The sequence below is a fragment of the Hippopotamus amphibius genome, chromosome 12 (assembly GCF_030028045.1).
Source record: "Hippopotamus amphibius kiboko isolate mHipAmp2 chromosome 12, mHipAmp2.hap2, whole genome shotgun sequence".
Classification (NCBI taxonomy): Eukaryota; Metazoa; Chordata; class Mammalia; order Artiodactyla; family Hippopotamidae; genus Hippopotamus; species Hippopotamus amphibius.
Window position 1 is genome coordinate 27809118 of NC_080197.1, and position 24359 is coordinate 27833476.

At 40.9% G+C, this 24359-nt stretch overlaps 1 protein-coding gene and 1 pseudogene across 11 annotated transcripts in view; one reads left to right on the forward strand and one right to left on the reverse strand.

Moving 5' to 3' along the window:
• TPX2 (TPX2 microtubule nucleation factor) overlaps positions 1-24359 on the reverse strand; it is a 60870-nt gene that overhangs the window by 34064 nt on the left and 2447 nt on the right. For 7 of the 11 annotated variants that reach the window (XM_057701459.1, XM_057701458.1, XM_057701448.1 and 4 more), the window contains exons 2-5: positions 23062-23176; positions 11748-11925; positions 9297-9416; positions 5769-5895 (exon numbers count right to left, since the gene is read on the reverse strand). In XM_057701459.1, coding sequence (XP_057557442.1) covers positions 5769-5895; positions 9297-9416; positions 11748-11853 — 353 coding nt within the window. In that variant the 5' untranslated portion in view covers positions 11854-11925; positions 23062-23176. The remainder of the gene's footprint in view (positions 1-5768; positions 5896-9296; positions 9417-11747; positions 11926-23061; positions 23177-24359) is intronic. The other 4 variants (XM_057701453.1, XM_057701455.1, XM_057701452.1 and 1 more) reach the window with 1 other exon arrangement.
• On the forward strand, positions 1966-3820 carry LOC130832731 (E3 ubiquitin-protein ligase synoviolin-like; annotated as a pseudogene).

Here is a 24359-nt window from a genome sequence, read left to right on the forward strand (position 1 = left end):
ATTTTCAGGCACAGGGAGCCAGGGAGCCAGACTGAAAAGCAACTATATATGCAGATATATGAATGACTAGTAATCACATGAAAATGTGATCAATGTCATTAGTCATCAGAAAAATGCAAATTAATAACACAATGATATATCACTAAAAAGACTGACAATACCAAGTGTTGGCCAGGATATGGAGCAACTGATACTCTCATATACTGCTAACGGGAATGTAAAATGGTATAGTCACTCTGGAAAAATTCTGGCTGTCTCTTATAAACATAAATTTAACAGTATGGCCCAGCAATTTCACTCCTAGTTATTCACCCAAGAGAAACACATGTCCTCACAAAAATCTACAGGCAACTACTCATAGCAGCTTTATTTATAATAAGTTCAAACTGGAAACAAATGTCCTCAACTGGATAAATCTGGTATATCCAACCAACAGAATTTATTATCAGCAATAAAAAGTAACAAAATATTAATACATGCAATGACATGAATGAATCTCAAAAGCACATGCTAAGTGAAAGAACTCAGACATAAAAGAGTACATATCATATAACTCCATTTATAAAAATACCTAGAACAGGCAAAGTTAATCTATGGTGACAGAAATCAGAACAGGGGCTGCCTCTGGGTGGGAGGCAGGAGAGTGAAAAGGCAGAAAGAGCAGTTAAAAGTTGACTTTAAAGGGGTAGGAATGAGGGAACGTTCTGAGGTGATGGAAACGATCTATATTAGTATTGTGGTTGCATTATAGACTTGTCAAAACTAATCAGACTGTGTACTCATGAGCTGTACACTTTACTATATCAAATTATACCCCAATAATATTAATTTTTTTAAATGGACAAGGTTTCATAAAAATTAGAAGGAAAGAAGGCAAAGTACATGAAGACATGACCATTGTGGACCACTACTTAAATTCAATATATAATGATATCACAAAGTCAAGAGAAGAAGTGCTGAATGTCTTTAGGGAGAAATTGCTAAGGGATGAGATTATAAAAATTAAAATATGTATTTGTGGTAAAGCAACACCTGCACAGAGAAATTATTATTATAGATTAAGGCCTTGTTGACTCAACTATTCTGAGTCAAAGCAGTTTGGACCATCTTTTAGCCCATCCATCAAAACCATGTGAAAATAAAATTGTTGGAAATTTGTATGATTATCTACACCTTCTTATTCCAGCTGCTATTCCATTCTAGATTAGGCATCCCTGGATTAAAACAGGTCTGAGATCTAACATAAATGGCACTAATGTTTTACCTCTTTATGCATTTTCATAATGCAGTATCATTTACAAACCACTACCCTATGTTATCTTATTTGGCCATTTCTTACAATAAGCCTGAAAGAGATGGTTATTCTCAGTAAACTAAGATTTTGAGTAGTAGAGGTACCTGCCTTTCAAACAAAACAAAACAGAAACAATTCAGGTCTTCTGACTCTGTAAACAGCTGACTTTCTGTCATGCCACCATTTCCAAAAAGCATTCAAAACTTCAGTCAGAATGTGGGGCAATTTTAGTAACCATATACACATACAAAATGCACAAGCCAAGACACTAGCACTATCTTGGATTCTGAAGGAATCTATAGGATACTGGATCTTATGGGGACTTAACAATGTAAACATGTAACAGAAACCATAGAATCAACCTATAACAATCTCTTAAATCTCCTGTGAGAGCTGGTTGAGATCTCATAGAATTCTTCAATTAATATGGGTTCCTTCACCAGAAAAGATTAAAATAAGCATATATGATACCATTCTCAAAAGGTGATCCCCTTACACCAGCATGAGGCTTTGTAAAAGGTAAGTTCATTACTTCTGAGCAACAGTATTATAAATACTCTGCCATTCCTCTTCTTTGAGGATGCTGTAGGTGACATCAAAGTATAAGGCAGTAGGTTAACCGGGGCTGCCTCTGCAGTTGCAGGGATTGAGCGGGCTCGTGGCACTGGGCTCCTGGTCCCCAGGCCAGGGCAATGTTCCGCACCGCCATGATGATGGTGGCCAGCCTGGCGCTGACCGGGGCTGTGGTGGCCCATGCCTACTACCTCAAGCACCAGTTCTACCCCACTGTGGTGTACCTGACCAAGGCTAGCCCCTGCATGGCAGTCCTGTACATCCAAGCCTTTGTCCTTGTCTTCCTCTTGGGCAAGGTGATGGGCAAGGTGTTCTTCGGACAGCTGAGGGCAGCAGAGATGGAGCACCTTCTGGAACGTTCCTGGTATGCTGTCACTGAGACTTGTCTGGCCTTCACTGTCTTTCGGGATGACTTCAGCCCCTGCTTTGTTGCACTCTTCACTCTCCTTCTCTTCCTCAAGTGTTTTCACTGCCTGGCTGAGGACCGTGTGGACTTTATGAACGCAGCCCCAATATCTCCTGGCTCTTTCACTGCCGCATTGTCTCCCTTATGTTCCTCCTGGGTATCCTAGACTTCCTCTTCGTCAGCCATGCCTATCACAGCATCCTGACCCTTGGGGCCCCTGTGCAGCTGGTGTTTGGCTTTGAGTACGCCATCCTGATGACTATGGTACTCACCATCTTCATCAAGTACGTGCTGCACTCCGTGGACCTCCAGAGCGAGAATCCCTGGGACAATAAGGCTGTGTACATGCTCTACATGGAGCTACTTACAGGTTTCATCAAGGTTCTGCTGTACATGGCTTTCATGACCATCATGATCAAGGTGCACACTTTCCCTCTCTTTGCCATCCGGCCTATGTACCTGGCTATGAGGCAGTTCAAGAAAGCTGTGACAGATGCCATCATATCTCGCCAAGCTATCCGCAACATGAACACACTGTATCCAGATGCCACCCCAGAGGAACTCCAGGCAATGGACAATGTCTGCATTATCTGCCGAGAAGAGATGGTGACTGGTGCCAAGAGACTGCCATGCAACCACATTTTCCATACCAGCTGCCTGCGCTCCTGGTTCCAGCGACAGCAGACCTGCCCTACCTGCCGTATGGATGTCCTTCGGGCATCGCTGCCAACCCAGTCACCACTGCCCCCTGAACCTGTGGATCAGGGGCCACCACCTGCCCCCACCCCCTACCACTCCTGCCCCAGCCCCCCAACTTCCCCCAGGGCCTCCTGCCTCCCTTCCCTCCAGGCATGTTCCCGCTGTGGCCCCCCCATGGGCCCCTTTCCTCCTGTTCCACCTCACCCCAGCTCAGGAGAGGCTGTGGCCCCTCCATCCACCAGTGCAGCAGCCCTTTCTCGGCCCAGTGGAGCAGCCACAAGCACAGCTGCTTCTGCTGCCTCTGCCCCAGCACCTGGCTCTGCCTCCACCCCCAAAGCTGGCCCTGCCCCAGGCTTCCCCTTCCCCCCTCCCTGGATGGGCATGCCGCTGCCTCCACCCTTTGCCTCCCCCCCATGCCTGTGCCTCCTGCAGGCTTTGCGGGGCTGACCCCAGAGAAGCTGCGGGCTCTGGAAGGCCATGAGCGGCAGCACCTGGAGGCCCAGCTGCAGAGCCTGCACAACATCCACACGCCGCTGGACGCCGCCATGCTGCAGATCAACCAGTACCTCATCGTGTTCGCCTCCCTGGGGCCCCCCCGGCCCGCCACCTCAGCCAGCCCCACTGAGGAGACTGCCCCTACAGCTGCCACTGCTGCCTCCTCCACCAGCACCCCCAGCTCTGAGGCCACCACTCCACCCTCGGGAACCTCCCCGCCAGCCCCTGAACCTGAAAAGCCTCCAGCTCCAGAGTCCGCGGGCCCCGAGGAGCTGCCTGAGGATAGGGAGCCTGACGCGGCAGAGCTCCGCCGCCGTCGCCTGCAGAAGTTGGAGTCCCCTGTTGCCCACTGACACTGCCCCAGTCCAGGTCCCTGCTCCCACTCTTGAGCAGTCCTCGCTGGAACATGTCCTGCCACCAAGTGCCAGCTCCCTCTCTATCTGCACCAGGGAGTAGTAACCCCCAGCTCTGAGACAGAAGAGGTGACACCCTAGACCAAGTGGAAAGAGGCCTGAGGCGCCAAGTGATTCCAGCTCTGACAGCCCTGGGGATCTTGGGTCAGTTCCAGCCTTCCTCTCCAACTCTTCAGCCCTGTGTTCTGCTGGGGCCATGAAGGCAGAAAGGTGCAATGTCTGAGAAACCCTCTGACCCCCCAACCCCTTTCTGGGAGAAGGGACCGCCCCTCTGAGTCCCCCTTGTGTGTGGAGTCACGCTGCAGTGCCGAACAGTATTAGCTCGTGTTCCCAAGTGTGGACTCAAGGGGCTGGAGGCAAGCCAGGAACTTGCTCCCTGGCCCACCCACCAAGACTGGTACCAATGTCATTTTCTTACCTAAACTCCCCAGAAGCCCTTTGTGGTGGTGGCTGTGCCCTTTGTGCCCTGTGGCATTTCCATGTCTTACTGGCAACCACACAACTCAGGGAAAGGAGTGTCTGGGGTGGAGGAGCAGGTGGGCACCACCACTGCAGGGCCCTGCTCTGCCTCTCATCCCAAGGCCCTTTTCTCCCTACAGTTTGTCTAAGGTGAGACTGTCCCTGGTCTCACCCAGCAGCCACTGTGCAGCCTCACTCTGGGCTGAAGGCCCTTGTGTCTGCTTCTGAACCACTGCAAGCCCCAGAACCTACGGAAGGCCGCTTCTTAACTTACAGAATTTTTCTTGAGTTTAGAAGAACTGGAATTACTTCCTTGCTTTTGTCTCTTGGCTTAAATTTTGTCTTTGACTTTGAAAGCTTGACCCCAGGAAAGTGGAGCAGGAGTGCCGACCTCCCTGATCTTCCAGTTTAGAAAAGGCTCTGGGCCAGGTAGGGACTACAGGAGTCGAGGTCTTGCCTGCCCCTGTCTTTTCCCCCTTGGTTTTGTGTTACAAGAGTTGCTGGAGACAGTTTCAGATGATTATTTAATTTGTAAATATTGTACAAATTTTAATAGCTTAAATTGTATATACAGCCAAATAAAAACTTGCATTAATGAAAAAAAAAATATATATATAAGGCAGTAAATAGTCCTGGAATTTAAACTCTATGAGTGAGTGGAAATTATTAGATGGTGAAATTTTTTCCCCCTTTTGCCATGTCATGCAGCTTCCAGGATCTTAGTTCCCCGACAAGGGACTGAACCCACGCCACAGCAGTGAAAGTGCTGAGTCCTAACCACTGGACCGCCAGGGAACTCCCAAGTGAAAGTTTTTAAAAATCTAATTTAAATGCTCTTTTGATAAGTGCCATCTGAAGGCAACGAATATTAAGACTGACAGCTTTGTTTTGGTTAAAAAAAGGATACTGATACAAAATGCAACATTCAAAGACATTTGATTTTCAGAGGTCACTAGTGCCAAGAATGCAGCTTAACCCACCCATTCACCCACCCCTTCACTCAAGTCTTTACTCAGCTTTGCTCCTACTAGACACTGTTAGGCACTAAGGATACATGACACTTGCCCTTGTAAAGTTTATTTACAACCTATAAACAGGAAAAAAAAAAAGTCAAATATCCACACAAATAAATGCAAATGGCACCCCATGTTGATAGTGCAAATAGCAAGGACTTTGGAACCACAGTGATCGGTTGGAATTCTGTCTCTGAAATAAATCTGCCTTGGATAAGCAACTTAGTACCTCTGAGCCCTTATCTAATTTAAGCATAATTTAAGCATTTTATCTACAACTCATAAATGTTATGAAGATTAAATAAGGTAACACAAAGAGTCTAATGCAGTATGGGACACATAGTAGGTGCTCCAGTAACTCTTCTTTGAACATTATTAATAATAACCACCACTTTTGAATACCAAAACAGTCTTACCTCTGAGGCTGAGCTGGAATATTTCTTGATGCGGTTCCTTTGACTTTCACAGAAGAACAAGCATTTGGTGGAATGGACTCTTCCACCAGATTTTCTTTTTCTGCCTCTTTGTTATAAGTGTTGTCAACTGCAAAAGAGCAAAAACTAGTCAGTACTCAAATCCCAAGGAAATGAGTTGGAGATGAGAGACATATATAAAATGACTTAATACAGAATTCTAGATTGCAAATTGTATGTGTGTGTGTGTGTGTGTCTGTGTCGGTGTGTATCCCTCCTAAGCAGTGGAACCTTTAGTTCCAGTAAAATCTCATGCAGAAGACCAATTTCTAAAAGCTACTTTGGTTGAAGCAGAAATGAAATATCCAGGGCCATGCCTATTTGCCAGCCTAAGGCACCACCTCAGAAAAAAGTATCCCAACCACATCCTCATGACATTTTAAAAAGATAAAACTCTGAAAGCTTCCACAGAGAAAAAGAAATCACCTGAGTAAGGAAAATAGGATAAGCTGAATTCCTCATCAGCAACACAGGATGATAAAAGACAACGGAACAATGCCTTCAGAGACGTCAAGAAAAAAATCTTTTACTTAATCTGCAATTCTATGTTAAAAGAGCAAGGGAGGACTTCCCTGGTGGCACAGTGGTTAAGAATATGCCTGCCAATGCAGGGGACACGGGTTCAAGCCCTGGTCCAGGAAGGTCCCACATGCCATGGAGCAACTAAGCCCGTGTGCCACAACTACTGAGCCTGCACTCTAGAGCTCATGAGCCACAACTACTGAAGCCTGCACACCTAGAGCCCATGCTCTGCAACAAGAGAAGCCAGCGCAATGAGAAGCCCATGCACCATGACAAAGAGTAGCCCCTGCTCACCACAACTAAAGTCCACACACAGCAATGAACACCCAATGCAACCAAAAAAAAAATTTTTTTTTTAATATATCAAAAGGATAATAAGGAAACATTATGAACAACTTTTTGCCTATAAATTCAACAACTTAGATGACATGGACAAATTCCTGGAAAGACAAACTACCAAAGCTCATTCAAGAAACAGATAATCTATGTCTGTTAAAGAAATTGAATTTTTAGTTAAAAACCTTCCTGCAAAGAAAACTCCAGACCCAGATGGCTTCACTGGTGAATTCTACCAAACATTTAAGAAAGATATAACATCGATTTTACACAAATTCTTTCAGAGAAATGAAGAGAAGGGAATATTTATAGAGTAAGGCCAATGCTACTCTATCAAAATCAAACAAAGGCATTGCAAAAAAGGAAAACTACAGATCATTATTCCTCATGAATATAGATAAAAAAAAAATTTTAACAAAAAATGTAGCATGACTTTCTAGGTTGCTCAGTGGTTAAGAATCCGCCTGCCAATGCAGGGGACATGGGTTTGAGCCCTGCTGTTGGAAGATCCCACATGCCTCGGAGCAACTAGGCCTGTGCGCCACAACTACTGAGCTTGTGCTCTAGAGCCTGTGAACCACAACTATTGTGCCCGTGTGCCGCAACTACTGAAGCCCATGCACCTAGAGCCCGTGCTCTGCAACAAGAGAAGCCACCGCAATGAGGAGCCCATGTACCAAAATGAAGAGTAACCCCCGCTCCCAGCAACTAGAGAAAGCCCATGTATAGCAATGAAGACCTAACACAGACAATAAATTAAATAAATAAATATATTTTTTAAAAAATGTAGCAATTGAACCTAAAATATATATAAAAAGAAAAATACCATCCTGACCAAATGGGGTACAGCCCAGCAACGAAAGGTTGGCTTAAAATTGGAAAATCAGCATAAATGAACATGTTTAAAGACTAACAGAATTAAGAAAAAAATCATATAAACTTCTTAATATATGCACAAAAAGCGTCTGAGAAAATCTACCATCCATTACTATAAAAAAATCAGCAAAATAGGAATAGAAAGGAAATTTCTCATCCTGATAAAGGCATCTATGAAAAAACCACAGTTAACATCATACTTAATGGTGAAAGCCTCAATGCTTCTGCCCTAAGATTAGGAATAAAACAAGTTTACTTCTCTACTTCTATTCAACATCCTATGGTTCTAGCCAGTGCAATATGATAGAAAAAAAAACAAAAGGCATATCTGCAGATAACAATCACCTACGTAGAAATCGGATGGAATCTACAAAAAAGCTACTACAACTACTGAGTTTCAAAGATTGTAGGATAAAAGATCAATACAGAAAAATTAATTGTATTTCTTTGTACTAGCAACCCAACAGAAAGTTGAGGTCCGAAAAGTACTTTGAGAACACAAATAAGGGCAATCAATTAGAGGAAAAAAGATATTTGAGCTGGAACTTGAATGATAAGTAAGAACTTTTCCGTTAGATTAAAGGTATTCTAGGCAGAGGGAATATCACTAATGAGACAGGTGAGACTGTGTACTAAGAATGAACAAAAAGACTGTGGGGCGCAAGGGGTATGAATGCATGGAAGCAGTGTACATGGTCTTTGCCACATGATGGGCCAAGCAAGGGTCTCTTGCTCTGGGGCTTACTGCTGACAAAACAGTCTTACACTGAAAGTGGTCCAGACAAACTAGGTACATCACAACCTCTTTCGATTCAAGAAGAGCACAAAGACCACCAAAGCAACAAAAATCTGCCTCATTTCTAAGCATCTCAAGTGAAGCACGCACATAGTTCTAACCTCTTATGCAAGAAAGATGGATGCAAAAGTTCAGGATCCTCATCCGGAAGCCAAATTCAATAGATATCACCTGTACTCATGAATGAATGAATTTAAAAGTCAGCCTAGCAACTCAGACTCTGCAACCTAGACAAGTTCACTGAAAATACAGCTATTTTCTGATATGTTCCTCTAATTAATGGTGTGATTGAGGCTAGTTCCAGATTTACCCATAAGATTAATTTTCAAATGTTCTAAATTGATTGTGGTGGTGATTGCTCAACTACTCTGAATATATGAAAAAACATTGAAATGTACACTTTAAACAGGTGAATTATATGATATGTGAATTATATCTAAAAATAGCTACTATTTCAAAACAAGAATTGTTTTTGAGGATTCATGACCTCTTAAAGAATACTTTTTTGTTCTAATCAAATAGACAGTATTTTGCAGATTTAGTAACTACTAGTTTAAATGTTAATCATTGTTTAAAATCAGATACATGACTCAAAGAATTCTTGTACAATTAGCAAGCAGTACATTCTTCCCTCCTGCTGTTTTGTTTCCCAGCCAGACTGAGGTTAGGTTACATTAAACCTAGTTGTAAAAAGAAAAGTTATATATCTGGCAGTAAATTTCTATGTTAGCTTAATTTTCAACAGATTGGGGGAAAAAAAAAGAATGTAGCACATCATTAGTTTCACATTTACCATGAAATGAATAAATGAACTAGCCTATTTCACCAATTAAAATCCAAGGGATACATAATTTAGCTAATCTCCTCAGATCCCTCAGGTTCCTAATACACTGCTCCACCATTATGCCAAAGCAGCTTTTTCCTAAGATGTTCTTCCTTACCTGGTCTCAAAGGTGTGACATCTTGCTGAAGATTAGCTGTTCTCAGAGGAGTTTTGCCCTGAAAAAGCCCTCCCGTACCATTCTTCCCAGGAAACTTATTCTCCAAATTGGCCTTCTCCTCTGTGAAAAGGTAAAATCATCACCACGTAAACAATCAGCAAGAAAGCAAAATAAATTAGTGCCATACACTTAATGTGGGGCCTACAGCCTCCTACTAGTACACTTCTAACTCATTTGCAAGTACCAGCAAAGTTCTAATGGTCAAAAAGAAATAAGTACACATTATACATCAGAGATACTGACTGCAAAAACTATCATTAAAACACTGGCAACAATGAACATGTATTATAGAAAAGGAGAAGGGCAGATTCTGCATTGTGAATAGCTCCTTATCTTTGCTTGATACAAATTCAGGACCATACAAGCATAAACTGGCCTTATTCACCACCTAAATACATCATGTTCCTCTTAGAGAAAACTGTATCCAGCAAGACCTGCAAGGCTTACAAGAGACATCTTATAGTCTAATTGTGCTGAGGTTCTTCCTCAACTAGGAGAGTGTGGGGTGTATGAGGATGGAACACAGTTAGGCTCTCTGAACGAATTTTAACTCAGGTTCCGAATTTTAACTTAGGTTCCGCTGTGCCCAAAAGCCAGTGTAGAGCAGTGAAAAGTGTGTTCTACCAACAGCCTACTGATAGAAGTTGTAGGAATGTGGTGAGCCCCAGCAATAACTCTGAGAATGTACATTCTGATTGCAACAGTGTAAAAAGATGTGATTGTTTGGAAGAAAATTAGAAAGTAATATATTAGAACTAAGGTGACTTTGAAAAAAATAGTGGGATTCATTTTGTCTTCCAAACTGTATTTAACAGTATTGTTATACTAATATTTCCTTTCTTGTTTTCAAGAAAAACTTGGAAAAAGAGATAGACAATTCAGCAATTTCCTCAGGGTTTCTGTGGACCAAGGGCATGGGGAAGACCTCTGTATGGCAGCTGGCGGTCTTATCCACTCTTCTTTCTACACCATGCCCAAAAGACCCCTCCTCTCAGGATACCCACTGGATTTTATTAGAATCCTTTTCCAAGAGAATGGCATATTTGGACACTGCATTGTAAGTGTTAAGTACAGCTGCAAAGGACTAATTTCTATCCCCCATCACATACTGATTTCTCTTAATGAGGAAGATAAACACATGAGAAAGAAGAAAATGAAGAAGCCCTAGCAACTACTAGCCTGACATATCACTAGTCTCACATATTATTCCAACGTAATATAAAAGCAAAACCACATCCTTATTTGTTGACCTGGTGTCAAAGTTTGTGTCATATCACCTGACCGAACATCAAGCAATCCTAGCTCTATTTGGAGATTGGGTTCTGAGTAGCATTAAGCCCTCCATTTAAAAATGAACTGGGCAGGGGGAAGGACTTCCCTGGTGGCCCAGTGGTTAAGAATCCACCTGCCAATGCAGGGAACACGGGTTCAAGCCCTGGTCCAGGAAGATCCCACATGCCACGGAGCAACTAAGCCCGTGCATTACAACTACTGAGCCTGTGTTCTAGAGCCCGCGAGCCACAACTACTGAGTCCTGTACACCTAGAGCCTGTGCTCCCCAACAAGAGAAGCCACCGCACTGAGAAGCCCCCACTAGCCACAACTAGAGAAAGCCCACATGCAGCAACGAAGACCCAATGCAGCCAAAAACAAATAAATAAATAAAATAATAAATAAACCTTAAAAAAAAAAAGAACTGGGGGGAATTTCCTTGTGGTCCAGTGGTTAGGACTCCATGCTTCCACTGCAAGGGGGCACAAGTTTGATCCCTGGTCGGAGAACTAAGATCCCACAAGTCGTGTGGTGTGACCAAAAAAAAAAAAAAGAGAGAGAGAACTGGGGAGCAAGTAGCAAGAGGGAGATGAGTATAGTTATAAAAGTACAACACAAGGATCCCTGTAATGTTAGAACTGTCTGATATCTAGACTGTGGTAGTAGATCAACAAACCAACACAGGTGATAAAACTTCACAGAACTTAATACACACAAATAAAAATAAATACAAGTGAAACTGGGGAAATCTTAGTAAGACTGTCAACATCCCAGTTAGAATATTATTCTCTATGCCCAGTGACAGTAGAGCAAGTTTTTATGTGACTGCCATCACTACAGGCATGTCCTAGAATTTCACTCAGCTTTGCTTCATCTGGATTTTACCATATGTCCCTAAAGCTTAAATATTTGTCATTCTTAACTGCAAAACACTGATTTCTGATAGCCCATTCCCAAAATACTGGGCACTTCAATTATTTCTATCATATCATGGATGACAAAGAATCTTGATGCAGAAAGGAATTTATATTTTAGTTAACTACAATCCCTTCTATTTTATCCCTTCGGCACAAAGCAGGTCACTAACCCTTAAAACAACCAGAGAAAGCAGACACTTACCAAACCAGGAATCTACATTTTGGGTATCTTCCTCATCATTCAAAGATGTAAAATTGATGAAGTCCGTTGGAGCATCATAGGAATAGGAGGTTGTAACTTGTGACATTGCTCCCCACCCTTGCTGCAGAACAGCAGATTTTTCCCAGTGTTCGTGTCACTTTTCTCAATAGGTCGCCTCCTAAGGAAAGAAACAGTTCAGAGGTTGCACATTTATCTAAGGTACTGATTCCTCAACAATTACTTTGCTTTTACAATCACATTTTCAATTCTGAAAATCACCAGGGCAATATGCCTTACTTTTCAAATCATGCTAAAAGTTAATTTTGCTTTTTCAGGAACTTGAAGACACTCCTTGAGGTAAACATGTTGGAATTAGAAAGAGGTCAAATGTGATGAAGACCTACAGCATGCCATGTACTGTGCTAGGTGCTTTATATTCATTATTTTATTTTCCCCAATGTACCGTTTTCTCATTTTCAGTCTCCTCCACATCCAATGTGCTCTCTCTCTGCCCTGAATAACCCAATTTCTGAAACACACCATTAAATATTATACCTGCCAACCAAAATCTTACTCATCATTCAAAGTCCAGTCCAATTCTCTATAAAATCTTTCCCAATTTCTACCTATCATACATAATTGTTGCCTCTCCAAAGCCACAGTGCTTTTATACCATCTAATTTTATATTAGTTAACTATGCAAATGTCTCTCCTAGGAGATGCTAAGTTCCAGTAGACACACATGAATTTTACTCACTTGTGTGTACCTCATCCATCGAGGTGCTTAGAACAATATCTAATACACAGTAAAAGCTCAATGTAATTTTGCCAAGTACAGGTTCTTTCTTTAGAAATACTTTCATAAAAATACTATTCCTGGGCAGGAAGAGAAAGACTTCAAAAAATACATTAAAGGTACAACATGTAGATTAGGTAAAAGAAATATGTCAAAGATATGGGTCCATCCTTATTTCTGCACACTCTGTACAGACGTACTGTCCTGTGTCCTCTGTCCTGAGGAAACCTGTGTAGGTTTAAAGTCAGCCCCCACTCCAGCCTTGTATGGTTAAGAAATAGATGGAAGTAATCTGAAAAATTGCCTAAAGGCCACACTCACTGACAAATAATTTCCCTATGAAACCCAATGAGCCATTTGTCTTCATCCATGGAATGACATGTACTTAAAGTATTCTGTATCTCAGAAGAGAAGCAAATATCAGTAACAACTTGCATACACATTTATTAAATTAAATTACCTTTCTTTAAGCCCTTATTTTATAAATACATACTCATTTTATTTTATTTTAATATTTATTTATTTACTTATTTACTTGGTTGCACTGGGTCTCAGTTGTGGCAGGTGGGCTCCTTAGTTGCAGTCTGCCGGCTCCTCAGTTGTGGCATGTGAACTCCCTAAGTTGCGGCATGCATGTGGGATCTAGTTCCCTGACCAGGGATCGAAATCAGGCCCCCTGCATTGGGAACACAGTCTTAACCACTGTGCCACCAGGGAAGTCCCACATCCCACACGCTCATTTTAAAAAATTAGATCACAAAAATAGCTTTTATAAAAATCTACAATGCCACACTACTCCAGACACACACACAATATCTGTCAATCTCTCTCTCTCTACACGCACACACTTACACACACAAGCGTGCGTGCTTACTTTTACTTTGTGTTTTTCCAATGGGATCACTGACATTTTGAATTTGCTTCACATATTTCGAGCATATTCCATGTCAATGAATATAGATATATCAGCAACCATAATTTATTTATCCCCTATTTTAGGATTTTCCCAATATTTTCACTTTAAAGATACTACTAGAAGAATATCCATATAGCTAAATTTCTGTACATGTCCTTAATTCTTCCCCAAAGACAAATTCTTAAATGTGGAATTGCTGGCTCTTGACATGTACTGTGAAAACGTTCCTCAGAAGAGTAATACCCACTAGCATTACCAGAGAGGTGTGCCAGTTCTCTTCTGGGCACTAACAGCCCATAGTGCTCATTTTCTCTATTTTATACCACTATACCTATGCTCTGAGATAAATCATGAGATCAGTTCCACCCAACCTCATTGCTGCTCAGTGGCTTGGCCAGCATTTCATTAGCTTCTCTCAGTGGACTTGGGTAATTCAGAAGGAATTTGTTCTGACAGATATTTAGTTTACATAGTGACATCAATGTATGCACCAGAGAACCTCATCCTCCCATGGTCTCTCCCATGAACTCACTGAAGCCAGAACTCCAGATACCTTTATAACAATGCACCAGTTGAGGTACTTAGTGTAGAAATATGACATTTTGGAATTGGGAGGAATTTTAAATAACATCTAACTTTTTAAATTCATAGATAAGGATTAATTAAAGCAAAATGGGGTCCTCCAAGATCACACAATACTACTAATGATTATGGTAAAAACAGTTCACAAAAGTGATTATACACGCCAGACACCATGAAGTACTAAATAGGTACTATTTTCATACCCTCAACAATCCTCTAAAGCATCAATTATTATTCCCATCCTAGAAGACGAAGCTGAAGGTAAGGAAGATTAAAAGACTTGCCCAATATCATACAGTTGTATAAAGGCAGAATTAGATGTAGAACTGAGGCTCCTGAGTGTTTTTCCTGTATCATTCTGCCCTCTCACCCTGTGAATTACAGAAGCATGTTAATGTAGTCATAGTCTCTATTTGCATAGAAAATAGTACTGTATCTTTCCAAGTAGATCCATTCTTATAGTCTTTTGCCCTGAATAGAGGATTCTTTATGATCCTCCTTCTAAGTTTTCATTCTCCCCCATTCTACTTTCATTACTCAATTTAACTCAATAAGCTATTTGTTAGTAGTGCATTCATATAACATACTTGCTAGAGGCCATAAATGTGGGCTTGATAATATCAGAGCTCCTTTCTCACTAATATTCAGGGATGAGACAATATGTTTCATACAAAAAGCAGAAGATCCAGTCTTAGACACAAAGGAATTAAAATCTAGAAAGGAGTACTATCAGGCTCAGTAAATAAGATAGTATAAGTATTTAAATTATATAGTATGAACTATAAGTATAAAGAATATTAGATATTAACATGCCTTAAGTTGAGCTATGATTAAATATTTTTCATTGAACAGAATCAGAACAATAAGAAGTGTACTATAACAGAAGTCACCTCCTTGATGGCCAAGCTTCCAAGCATGGAGTAGCCATGAGACAGTTCTGGCCAATGAGAACAATGGGACAGTTCTGGCCAATGAGAACGATGAGAATCGGCTGAGGGATTCATAGGAAAATTCATTCTTTCCTGATACAGCTACAGCCCTTGCGCCTGCCCTTTTCCTTCAGCTTTCTTCTTGTCTTGAAGGCAGACGTAATACCTAGAGCTATAGCAGCCATCATATACATAGGAGTAAATGATCAAGAGAATAACACATGATGGCCCTGATATCACTGAGCTACTGATCACTGATGATCAAATATCAGCAACCACCTACCTCTAGACAATAAAACTCTTTTCATATAGGCCATTAAAGTCACATTTTCTGTCACTTAAAGCCAAAACCAATCCCAACACAGAAATCCAGAATTCTAGCCCTCTCTCTGGCATTACTCGATGTATGTGACAATGGGCAAGTCACTCAACCTTTCTGCCTACCTACTTCCCAGAAACAAATGAGAAGGTATTTTGAGTGTTATGAAATACACCACCGTATAATATTATCACTGCCTTTTGACCTACTGATACCTTTCCTCTCCTTGAACACATTTCTGTTCAAAGGACCCTATTGAAAGGTTCTCCAGCAACTGACAGTGGCTAAAATCCCCCTGCTGCAAGGAGGATGTTTCCCTGTTCTTGTGAACAAACATGCTGCAAGACATGGGAAAATCTTGGATTCCCATGATCTTAATGCCTAACCCAGGTCACTGGGAAGACTTCCCAGGCAGGAATGTAATGAAGACAACTAAAGCTGGGGGAGGGAAGAGGCAGGAATGTAATATGCAGCAACCCCACTTGGCCTCCTAAAACCATGATTCCACCAAAGCATGCTGCTGAAAACCACCTGGAAAGAATTCAAATTTAACCCCTCACATCCTTTTTTCCTTTTTTTAATTACGGAGCTACACTGCTAGCCTCTTTGGAGGGCAATCTGCATTTTCCTTTTTGATAGATCTTGCTAAATGTAGAAATTTATCTTATAGATATGTATTTATACATATGTAAGTATAAGAAAATTCACATAGCAGTGTTCATAAAAGCCAAAAAACTGAAAAGCCAAATTCCACCAATAGATTAGTTGAATAAATTATGGCACAACCATATATTGAAATATTAAGTAACTTTAATACTAGATAACTTTACATACGTGATTGGTACAGGATGAGCTCCAAGAGCTACTGAGAAAAGTAAATGCACAAGTGTGTGCTCTCATTCAGGTTAAAAAGAGGGAAAGGGGTGGGTATATACATATACTCATATATACCTTTATATATACATAAACTATTGAGAAAAGAGACACAAAAGTGTTAACAGCATTTGGGTCTTGGAAGAAAGCTGGGAGATCTGGGTAATGGGAAGACTTTTCACTATATGAACTTTTGTCTTCTATTGTATAAATGCATACCTTTTAAAGAACTAGTTAAGCAGTATTATTTCCCCCTAAATCTATGTTTGCAGTCCAGAAGTCATTAGGTTTTCTGGAATTTTTATTAAATATTCTTAAAATCCAGCCATAATTGTTAAACCTTTTGATTTTTGGAAATAATGCTTCCAATCTACATGGTCTGTAAACTGGCTACTAACTTCACATATCCAAATGCTAAATATTTTTGTTTTTAATGTTTCTCTATAAAAATAAAATGTTCCTATGTGTTGACCTAATAAAAACTTTGAAAACAAAGTTTAAAATAATAATATCTATTAATTACTGAGTACTTATAAGAAGCCAGACACTGCTGGCAGTATTTTCATGTATTAACTCACTAAATCCTCACAGTAATCCTATAAAGTAGGCACTATTATTATCTTAATTCTACAGATGAGGAAAATGAGGCACAGAGAGATTTACTATTTGTTCATGGTCATGCAGCTAAGAAGTAGCAGAGCCAGGATTCGATCCCAGACAGGCCCTAAAGGGAGTGTCCTTATCCACTGCCTTTCATACTTATTTAAAAATAGAGGGACTTCCTGGGGGCGCAGTGGTTAAGAATCCTCCTGCCAATGCAGGGGACAGGAAGAGCCCTGGTCCAGGAAGATCCCACATGCCATGGAGCAACTAAACCTGCGTGCCACAACTACTGAGCCTACACTCTAGAGCCCGTGAGCCACAACTACTGAGCTCGTGTGCTGCAACTACTGAAGCCCACGTGCCTAGAGCTGTGCTACGCAAGGAGAAGGCACGGCAATGAGCCCATGCACCACAAGAATAGCTCCCGCTTGCCACAACTAGAGAAAGCCCATGTGCAGCAACGAAGACCCAACGCAACCAATAAACAAATAAATAAATAAATTTATAAAAAAAAAAAAAGAATCCACCTGCCAATTCAGGGGACACAGGTTCGGATCCCTGGTCCAGGAAAATCCCACATGCCGCGGAGCAACTAAGTCCGTGCACCACAACTACTGAGCCTGCACTCTAGAGCCCACGAGCCACAACTACTGAAGCTCACGCACCTAGAGCCTGCAAGCCACAATTACTGAAGCTCACTGCAACTAGAGAAAGCTCTTGTACAGCAACAAAGATCCAATGCAGCCAAAAATAAAGTAAATTAATTAATTTTTTAAAAAAAGATACATTAAAAAAAAAAAAAGATACATGTACCACAGTGTTCTTTGCAGCACTGTTTACAATAGCCAGGACATGGAAGCAACCTAAATGTCCATTGACAGATGAATAGATAAAGAAGATGTGGCACATATATACAATGGAACATTACTCAGCCATAAAAAGGAACGGAATTGAGTTATTTGTAGTGAGGTGGATGGACGTAGAGCCTGTCATACAGAGTGAAGTAAGTCAGAAAGAGAAAAACAAATACTGTATGCTAACACCTGTACATGGAATCTACAAAAATGGTACTAATGAACCTAGTGGCAGGGCAGGAATAAAGACACAGATGTAGAGAACGGATTTGAGGACACAGTGGGGGAAGGGGAGGCTGGGATGTAGTGAGAGAGTAGCACTGACATATATACACTACCAAATGTAAAATAGATGGCTAGTGAGAAGCTACTGCATAGCACAGGGAGAGGAGCTCTGCGCTTTGAGATGACCTAGAGGGGTGGGATAGGGAGAGTTGGAGGAAGGCTCAAGGAGGGGATATGGTGATATACGTATACATATAGCTGATTCACTTTGTTGTACAGCAGAAACTAAAACACTGTAAAGCAATTATACTCCAATAAAGATGTATTTAAAAACAAACAAACAAAAAAACTAGGTCTATAGGATTCCAAAATCTGGGGTCACTATAATATACAGAGTTTTCCTATAAATATTCCTCCAAAAATGAGGCAGGTACGGACTTTCCTGCTGGTCCAGTGATTAAGACTCTGCGCTTCCACTGCAGGGAGTGTGGGTTCTATCCCTAGTCGGGTAACCAAGATAGCCACATGCTGCGCAGTGTCGCAAAAAAAAAAAAAAAAAATGAGGTAGGTGACCAAATCTTACTAACCTGTTAGATAACTACAAAAATAAACTCTGCTCTATAGAAAAATTAAGCATTCCTGACAAGTTATGTAAAAAGAACACTCTGGTAAATTAAAAACCCTATTCTAAGTATACCAGGAAAGCTCTGAGCTGAATCTTCTCATAAACTATCACCCCTTAATTTCTCTTTTTCTATGTTTGTACTCTTGCATATAAATTTTTGCTCTAAACAAGATGGAGGTTAGTCTGAACTGCTCAGTGGATATTCCAGAGGAAAAGAGACTATTCACGCCTCAGAAGGAGCGATGTCCTCTGAAGTCTAGAACTGCATTTGATCAGTGGGGGTTAAAAGGCAAAGGGGGCTCAAAGCTAAATGTACCTAATCTTTATTTAGATGAAATTTTGAAACCAAAATACTATTTTTTAAAACAACCTCTTTTGGGACTTCCTAGGTGGCGCAGTGGTAAAGAATCCACCTGCCAATGCAGGGGACACGGGTTCGAGCCCTGCCCTGGGAAGATTCCACATGCCACGGAGCAACTAAGCCCATGCACCACAACTATTGAGCCTGTGCTCTAGAGTCCGTGAGCCACAACTACTGAGCCCGTGTGCCACAACTATTGAAGCCTACGCACCTAGGGCCTGTGCTCCACAACAAGAGAAGCCACTACAATGAGGAGCCTGCTCACCACAATGAAGAGTAGCCCCCGCTCTCAGCAACTAGAGAAAGCCTGTGTGCAGCAATGAAGACCCAGCACAGCCAATAAATAAAATAAATAAATAAATAAATAAATAAAAATTAAAAAAAAAAAAAAACAACCTCTTTTGGGGACTTCCCTGCTGGTGCAGTGGTTAAGCATCTGCCTACCAATGCAGGGGACACGGGTTCAATCCCTGGTCTGGGAAGATCCCACATGCTGTGGAACAACTAAGCCTATGTGCCACAACTACTGAGGCTGCACTCTGGAGCCCGAGAGCCACAACTACTGAAGCTCTCCTGCCTAGAGCCAGTGCTCCACAACAAGAGAAGCCACCGCAATAAGGAGCCCGCACGCTGCAACAAAGACCCAATGCAGCCAAAAATAAATAAATAAAATTATGTTAAAAAAAAAACCCTCTTTTTCAAAAAGCTTCTTTTGAGCTACCTTTTGGTCTAATACAGGCCCTCTCCCTGCCCCCCCCCCCAAAAAGGGGAACAAATAAATACATATCCATTAAGAAGTCTGACTCTCCTCAATAAAGAGTGAATGAAAAAGTACAAAACCAAAAGTAACTACTGGGTTATGCTAGCTTCACTACACTGCCTCTCCCACAAATAATAAATATTAGGATGTGAAACCTTCAAAAATTAAAGGTCTAGTAGGAAATGGAAAGGGCCAAGGCCAAGTCAACTGTTGAAGTGAGAGCCCCAAGCAGGGTGGAACTGGATGCCTTCCTGTACCCCTTAATCAAGATTGAATTTCTGTCAACAGGTTTCACTGAAAAAAAAAAAGGCACATGCGTCAACCACATTCCCCCCTACAAATCAAGATGCCAAGTAAGAGAATCGGCTTCACATTTGAAAATTATCTGAATCCACCATAGCTTCAGACTCCTGCAAAACTAGAAATATTCTGAATGAAGAAATAGCTCTTCCTGACCAATAATCCTATGATAGACCTGAGGGAAATGCTTCTCCCATATGTTATGAACTAGTTAGGTTCCTTTTCTTTTTTCTGTTCTTTAATAGGTTCCTTTTAAAAACTGCTTATTAAGTGCCATCCATCATATCACATAGCTTATTTCTGTTTCCAAAAAATGAAGACTAAAAAGAGATAGGTAGATAGATAGACAGACAGATAGTCATTTCCCTTATGTAACTCACAGCAATTTTGACACAGGGTGATCTTTGCTGTAATGGGGGATAAACAAAGGGCACTGTGGAAGTGCGGAGAAGGGGAATAGATGAAGGAGGGTCAGAGAAGGCTTCCTGGTGGAAGTGATACATAAAAGATACAGAAAGACCTTCAGAGTTCTACAGGCTAAAGATGAATATTGACCTTTTCTAGGGGAATAAATAAATGGATAGGGGGAACTACACAATTGAGGAAGACTGCAACAGAAGCAATGTAACCTATTTCCACATTCATCTGAAATTAACCTCCAAGGCCCCCTGTCTCTCTTCACTCTCAAACCAAAAATAACCAGCCATGACAAGCTCTATAAATCAAAAGGTACAGGTTCAGAGCAGGTGGAGGAAAGCTGGAAAAGGCTGCATTCTAAGGGAGGCTGAAATAGTAGACTAGCAGCTCCTGAGCAAAACAAAGACTTTGGTATGATAAATGATCTCAAGTACCTCACTATACAGCTTGTGAACTATGTCTTGCTGAATTCTACTGGAGGAAAAATCGTGAGTTAAATAAATGGTAATGTAATAGAATAAACAGAGTAAGTCAAGACCTCATTAGCAGTGTAGTTTGTTAAAATGGTCCCATCCCAGGCGGTGCCATTCCCCCAGGGACACCCTCGCCTATTTTCACAAGGGATAAGAGATCCTGTTACACTACCACAAGTTAGAGTTGAGTTATTTTCATCTTACCCAGGGAGAGAACACCTATATTCTTTTCTTTTTTCTTGTACATAAGGACTAGCAGGAGACAGTAAATGGCAACATAATCCAGACTGCACTTTTGTTAATCAAAGTCACAAACTAAGTCTGAAGGAAGTTAATGTACTTTGTGTTTCCACATTTGTTTGCTAACTTCTATGTTGAAATTGGATCTGTTTACAGAAACAGACCTATGAAGCTTCCAAAATTGGGTCAATTTAAAATCCAATGTCAATCTCTCACTATCCAAGCACTTAGAAGTCAGCACAGGACACATGGACACTTGTTCTCATTCATCACTGCCAGAAATCTCAAGCAAATACATTTTTCTATCATTTACCTCCCAAACTTGTGAGTTTCATAACACCATTTTTGAAGGATTACAAATCCAGTTCCACTTTTTTAACTCCTGCACAGAACTCTATAAAACATAATCCACTCTTTTTTTCTTTTATTTTAAATTGGCTGTGTTAGGTCTCCGTTGCTGCTGCGAGGGCTTTCTCTAGTTGCAGAGAGCAGGGGCTACTCTCCGTTGCAGTGTGGAGGCTTCTCAAGGTGGCTTCTCTTGTTGCAGAGCATGGGCTCTAGGGCGCACAGGCTTCAGTAGTTGTGACTCATGCACTTAGTTACCCCTCAGCATGTGGGATCTTCTCGGACAAGGGATTGAACCCATGTTCCCTGCATTGGCAGGCAGATTCTTAACCACTGCGCCACAAGGGAAGTCCCCATAATCCACTCTTATACAACTAATAGGAGCTGGATAGAAATCAAAGATGCCATTTACGTCTAGGCCAAATAACGATACAGATCTTTGTAATATACCAAAGTGTTTTGATGTCCCAAAAGTTAAGAAGCTGAAAGAGTTTGTAAGGGTTGATGGTGGGGCTACAGGAGGTTAAAATCCTACTCAAATCCACTCAGTCTTGCAGAGATTTATATCCCTCAAAAGGTATCTGGTTTAGAAAGTAGACAGACAGACAGACACAGACACAGACACACACACCCACCCACCCCCTAAAAAAGTGATTACCAATGAGGTGGCAGGGAGTGAGGTAGACAATGACAGGGTTGGAAGGTTTTTAACTATAAATCTTTTTATATTATTTTGATTTTTACATCATGTGAATCTATTATATATTTTAAAAATAAAAAATTGTGCCTGTGTGAATATACACTGTTAGTAGATATATAAATCAGCACAGTTCTCCGATAAGGCAATTTGGTATTATGTACCAAAGTCTAAAAAATATGCATTCTTTGGGACTTCCCTGGCGGTCCAGTGGTTAAGACTCCAAGCTTCCAATGCAGGGGGCGAAGGTTCAGTCCCTGGTTGGGGAGCTAAGATCCCACATGCCGTGTGACCAAAAATGAATGAATGAATAAATGAATTAACTAATAATAATAAAAATAAAAATAAATAAAAATATGCATTCTTTTTGACGGATGGTTCCACTGGGTAAAATACTACAGTAGGACCATGTAATGGAATAATATATAGCCATTAAAATCATGTTTTAGGGATTTCCCTGGTGGTCCAGTGGGTAAGACTATGCGCTCCCAATGCAGGGGGCCTGGGTTCAATCCCTGGTTGGGGAATTAGATCCTGCATGCATTCCACAACTAAGAAGTCTGCATGCCACAACTAAAGATCCTGCATGCCACAACTAAAGCCTGGCGCAACCTAAATAAATAAATAAATAAATATTTTAAAAAAGAGAGATGTAAAAGCTTTAAAAAAATTATGTTATAGAAAATTTTAATGAAATGACAGAATTTTCATAACCTAATTATTAAATGAAAAAAGGATTCTTAGTCCATGATTGCCTAAAACCAAATATAGGTACCCCCAAAATTTGGAAAGAAATCCTATCAAAATACTAACCATAGTTTATCTGAGAGCTGGGATAGTGTGTGACATTATTTACTTCTGCTTTTTCATATTAAATAGATTTTCTTCCAAAATAACTATTACTTTCTAAAGATAAGCTAAAGTTATTTAAATAATTTTGAAGCTAATATATTAGTGCGCCCCTTATTCCTTTTTAATGTAATACTGAGGATATATTACCTGTGGTTTAATCCGTCTGTCAGTCCACCTGTCTTCAGGCTTGACTCAAAGTTGCAATATACTCTTTCACCTCTTTTCTGAAATCTTAGTCTAGAAAGTACTTCTTATCAAGAAACTGGAAGAAGCAGAAAGGTGATGAAACAGGTTCAAGTTCTTTGTAGTAAAAAAGGTTAACAGAGAACAGAAAGGGCTATAAAACACCAAGGATACCTACTCTTAAAACCAAAGAGTGCTTCTGAGAGCTAAGGTCTAAATAACACAGATCCCCCCAAATGCCAAACTTCTTAAAAGACTGTTGTTTCATTAGTGTAAAAGTGTTCTTGGGACTTCCCTGGTGGTCCAGTGGTAAAGAATCCACCTTGCAATGCAGGGGACGCCGGCTCAATCCCTGGTCCAGGAATTAAGATCCCACATGCCTCTGGACAACTAAGCCCACATGCCACAACTACTGAGCTCGCAGGCCTCAATGAGAGAGCCCATGAGCTGCAAAACTACAGAGCCCACACGCCCTGGAGCTCCTCGTGCTCCACAACTAGAGAAGTCCACACACTGCAACGAAGAGTCCTCCCACCGCAAGGAAAGATCCCGCATGGCGCAACTAAGACCCGATGCAGCCAAAATAAATAAATAAATAAATAAATAAATAAATAAAAATAAATATTAAAAAAAAAGAAGAATGATTTAGGAATCACTAACATTCAATGTTAAAAAAAAAAGTGTTCTTAAAATTTTTTAGCATACATGTGCTGTTTCCCGGTGTCTTTGTTATTACATATTCCCACTTTAAAGCAACCTTTCCAAAACCTGCAACTTAGGAACACTGACATCAAGGGGTCATATTGTGCACTTCTATTCTATTCAAACATCAGGACAAAGAGTAGGCACACTCAAAATATGAAAAAACTTTTAATACCTTTTAAAATTTTAAAAAGTAGAAATACCATTTTATAAAAAATTTCTACAGTGTGCTCCTCCATACAGTTTTATACCTTTCTCACTAATCTTTAATTTTCCCTTAATCAAGTTTCTCTATGCAGGACTTCCCTGGTGGTTCAGTGGGTAAGATTCCACGCTTCCAATGCAGGGGACCAGGGTTCGATCCCTGATCGGGGAATTAGATCCTGCATGCATGGTGCAACTAAGACCCAAGGCAGCCAAAATAAAATTAATTAATTAATAATAAATATTTTTTAGAAGTTTCTCTACGCAAACAAACAAAAACAGAACCCCTCCCAGTTATCTATACCTTTTTCACAAAGTACCTTGGCTGCTGATCTGTCTCAAACATACACCTATTC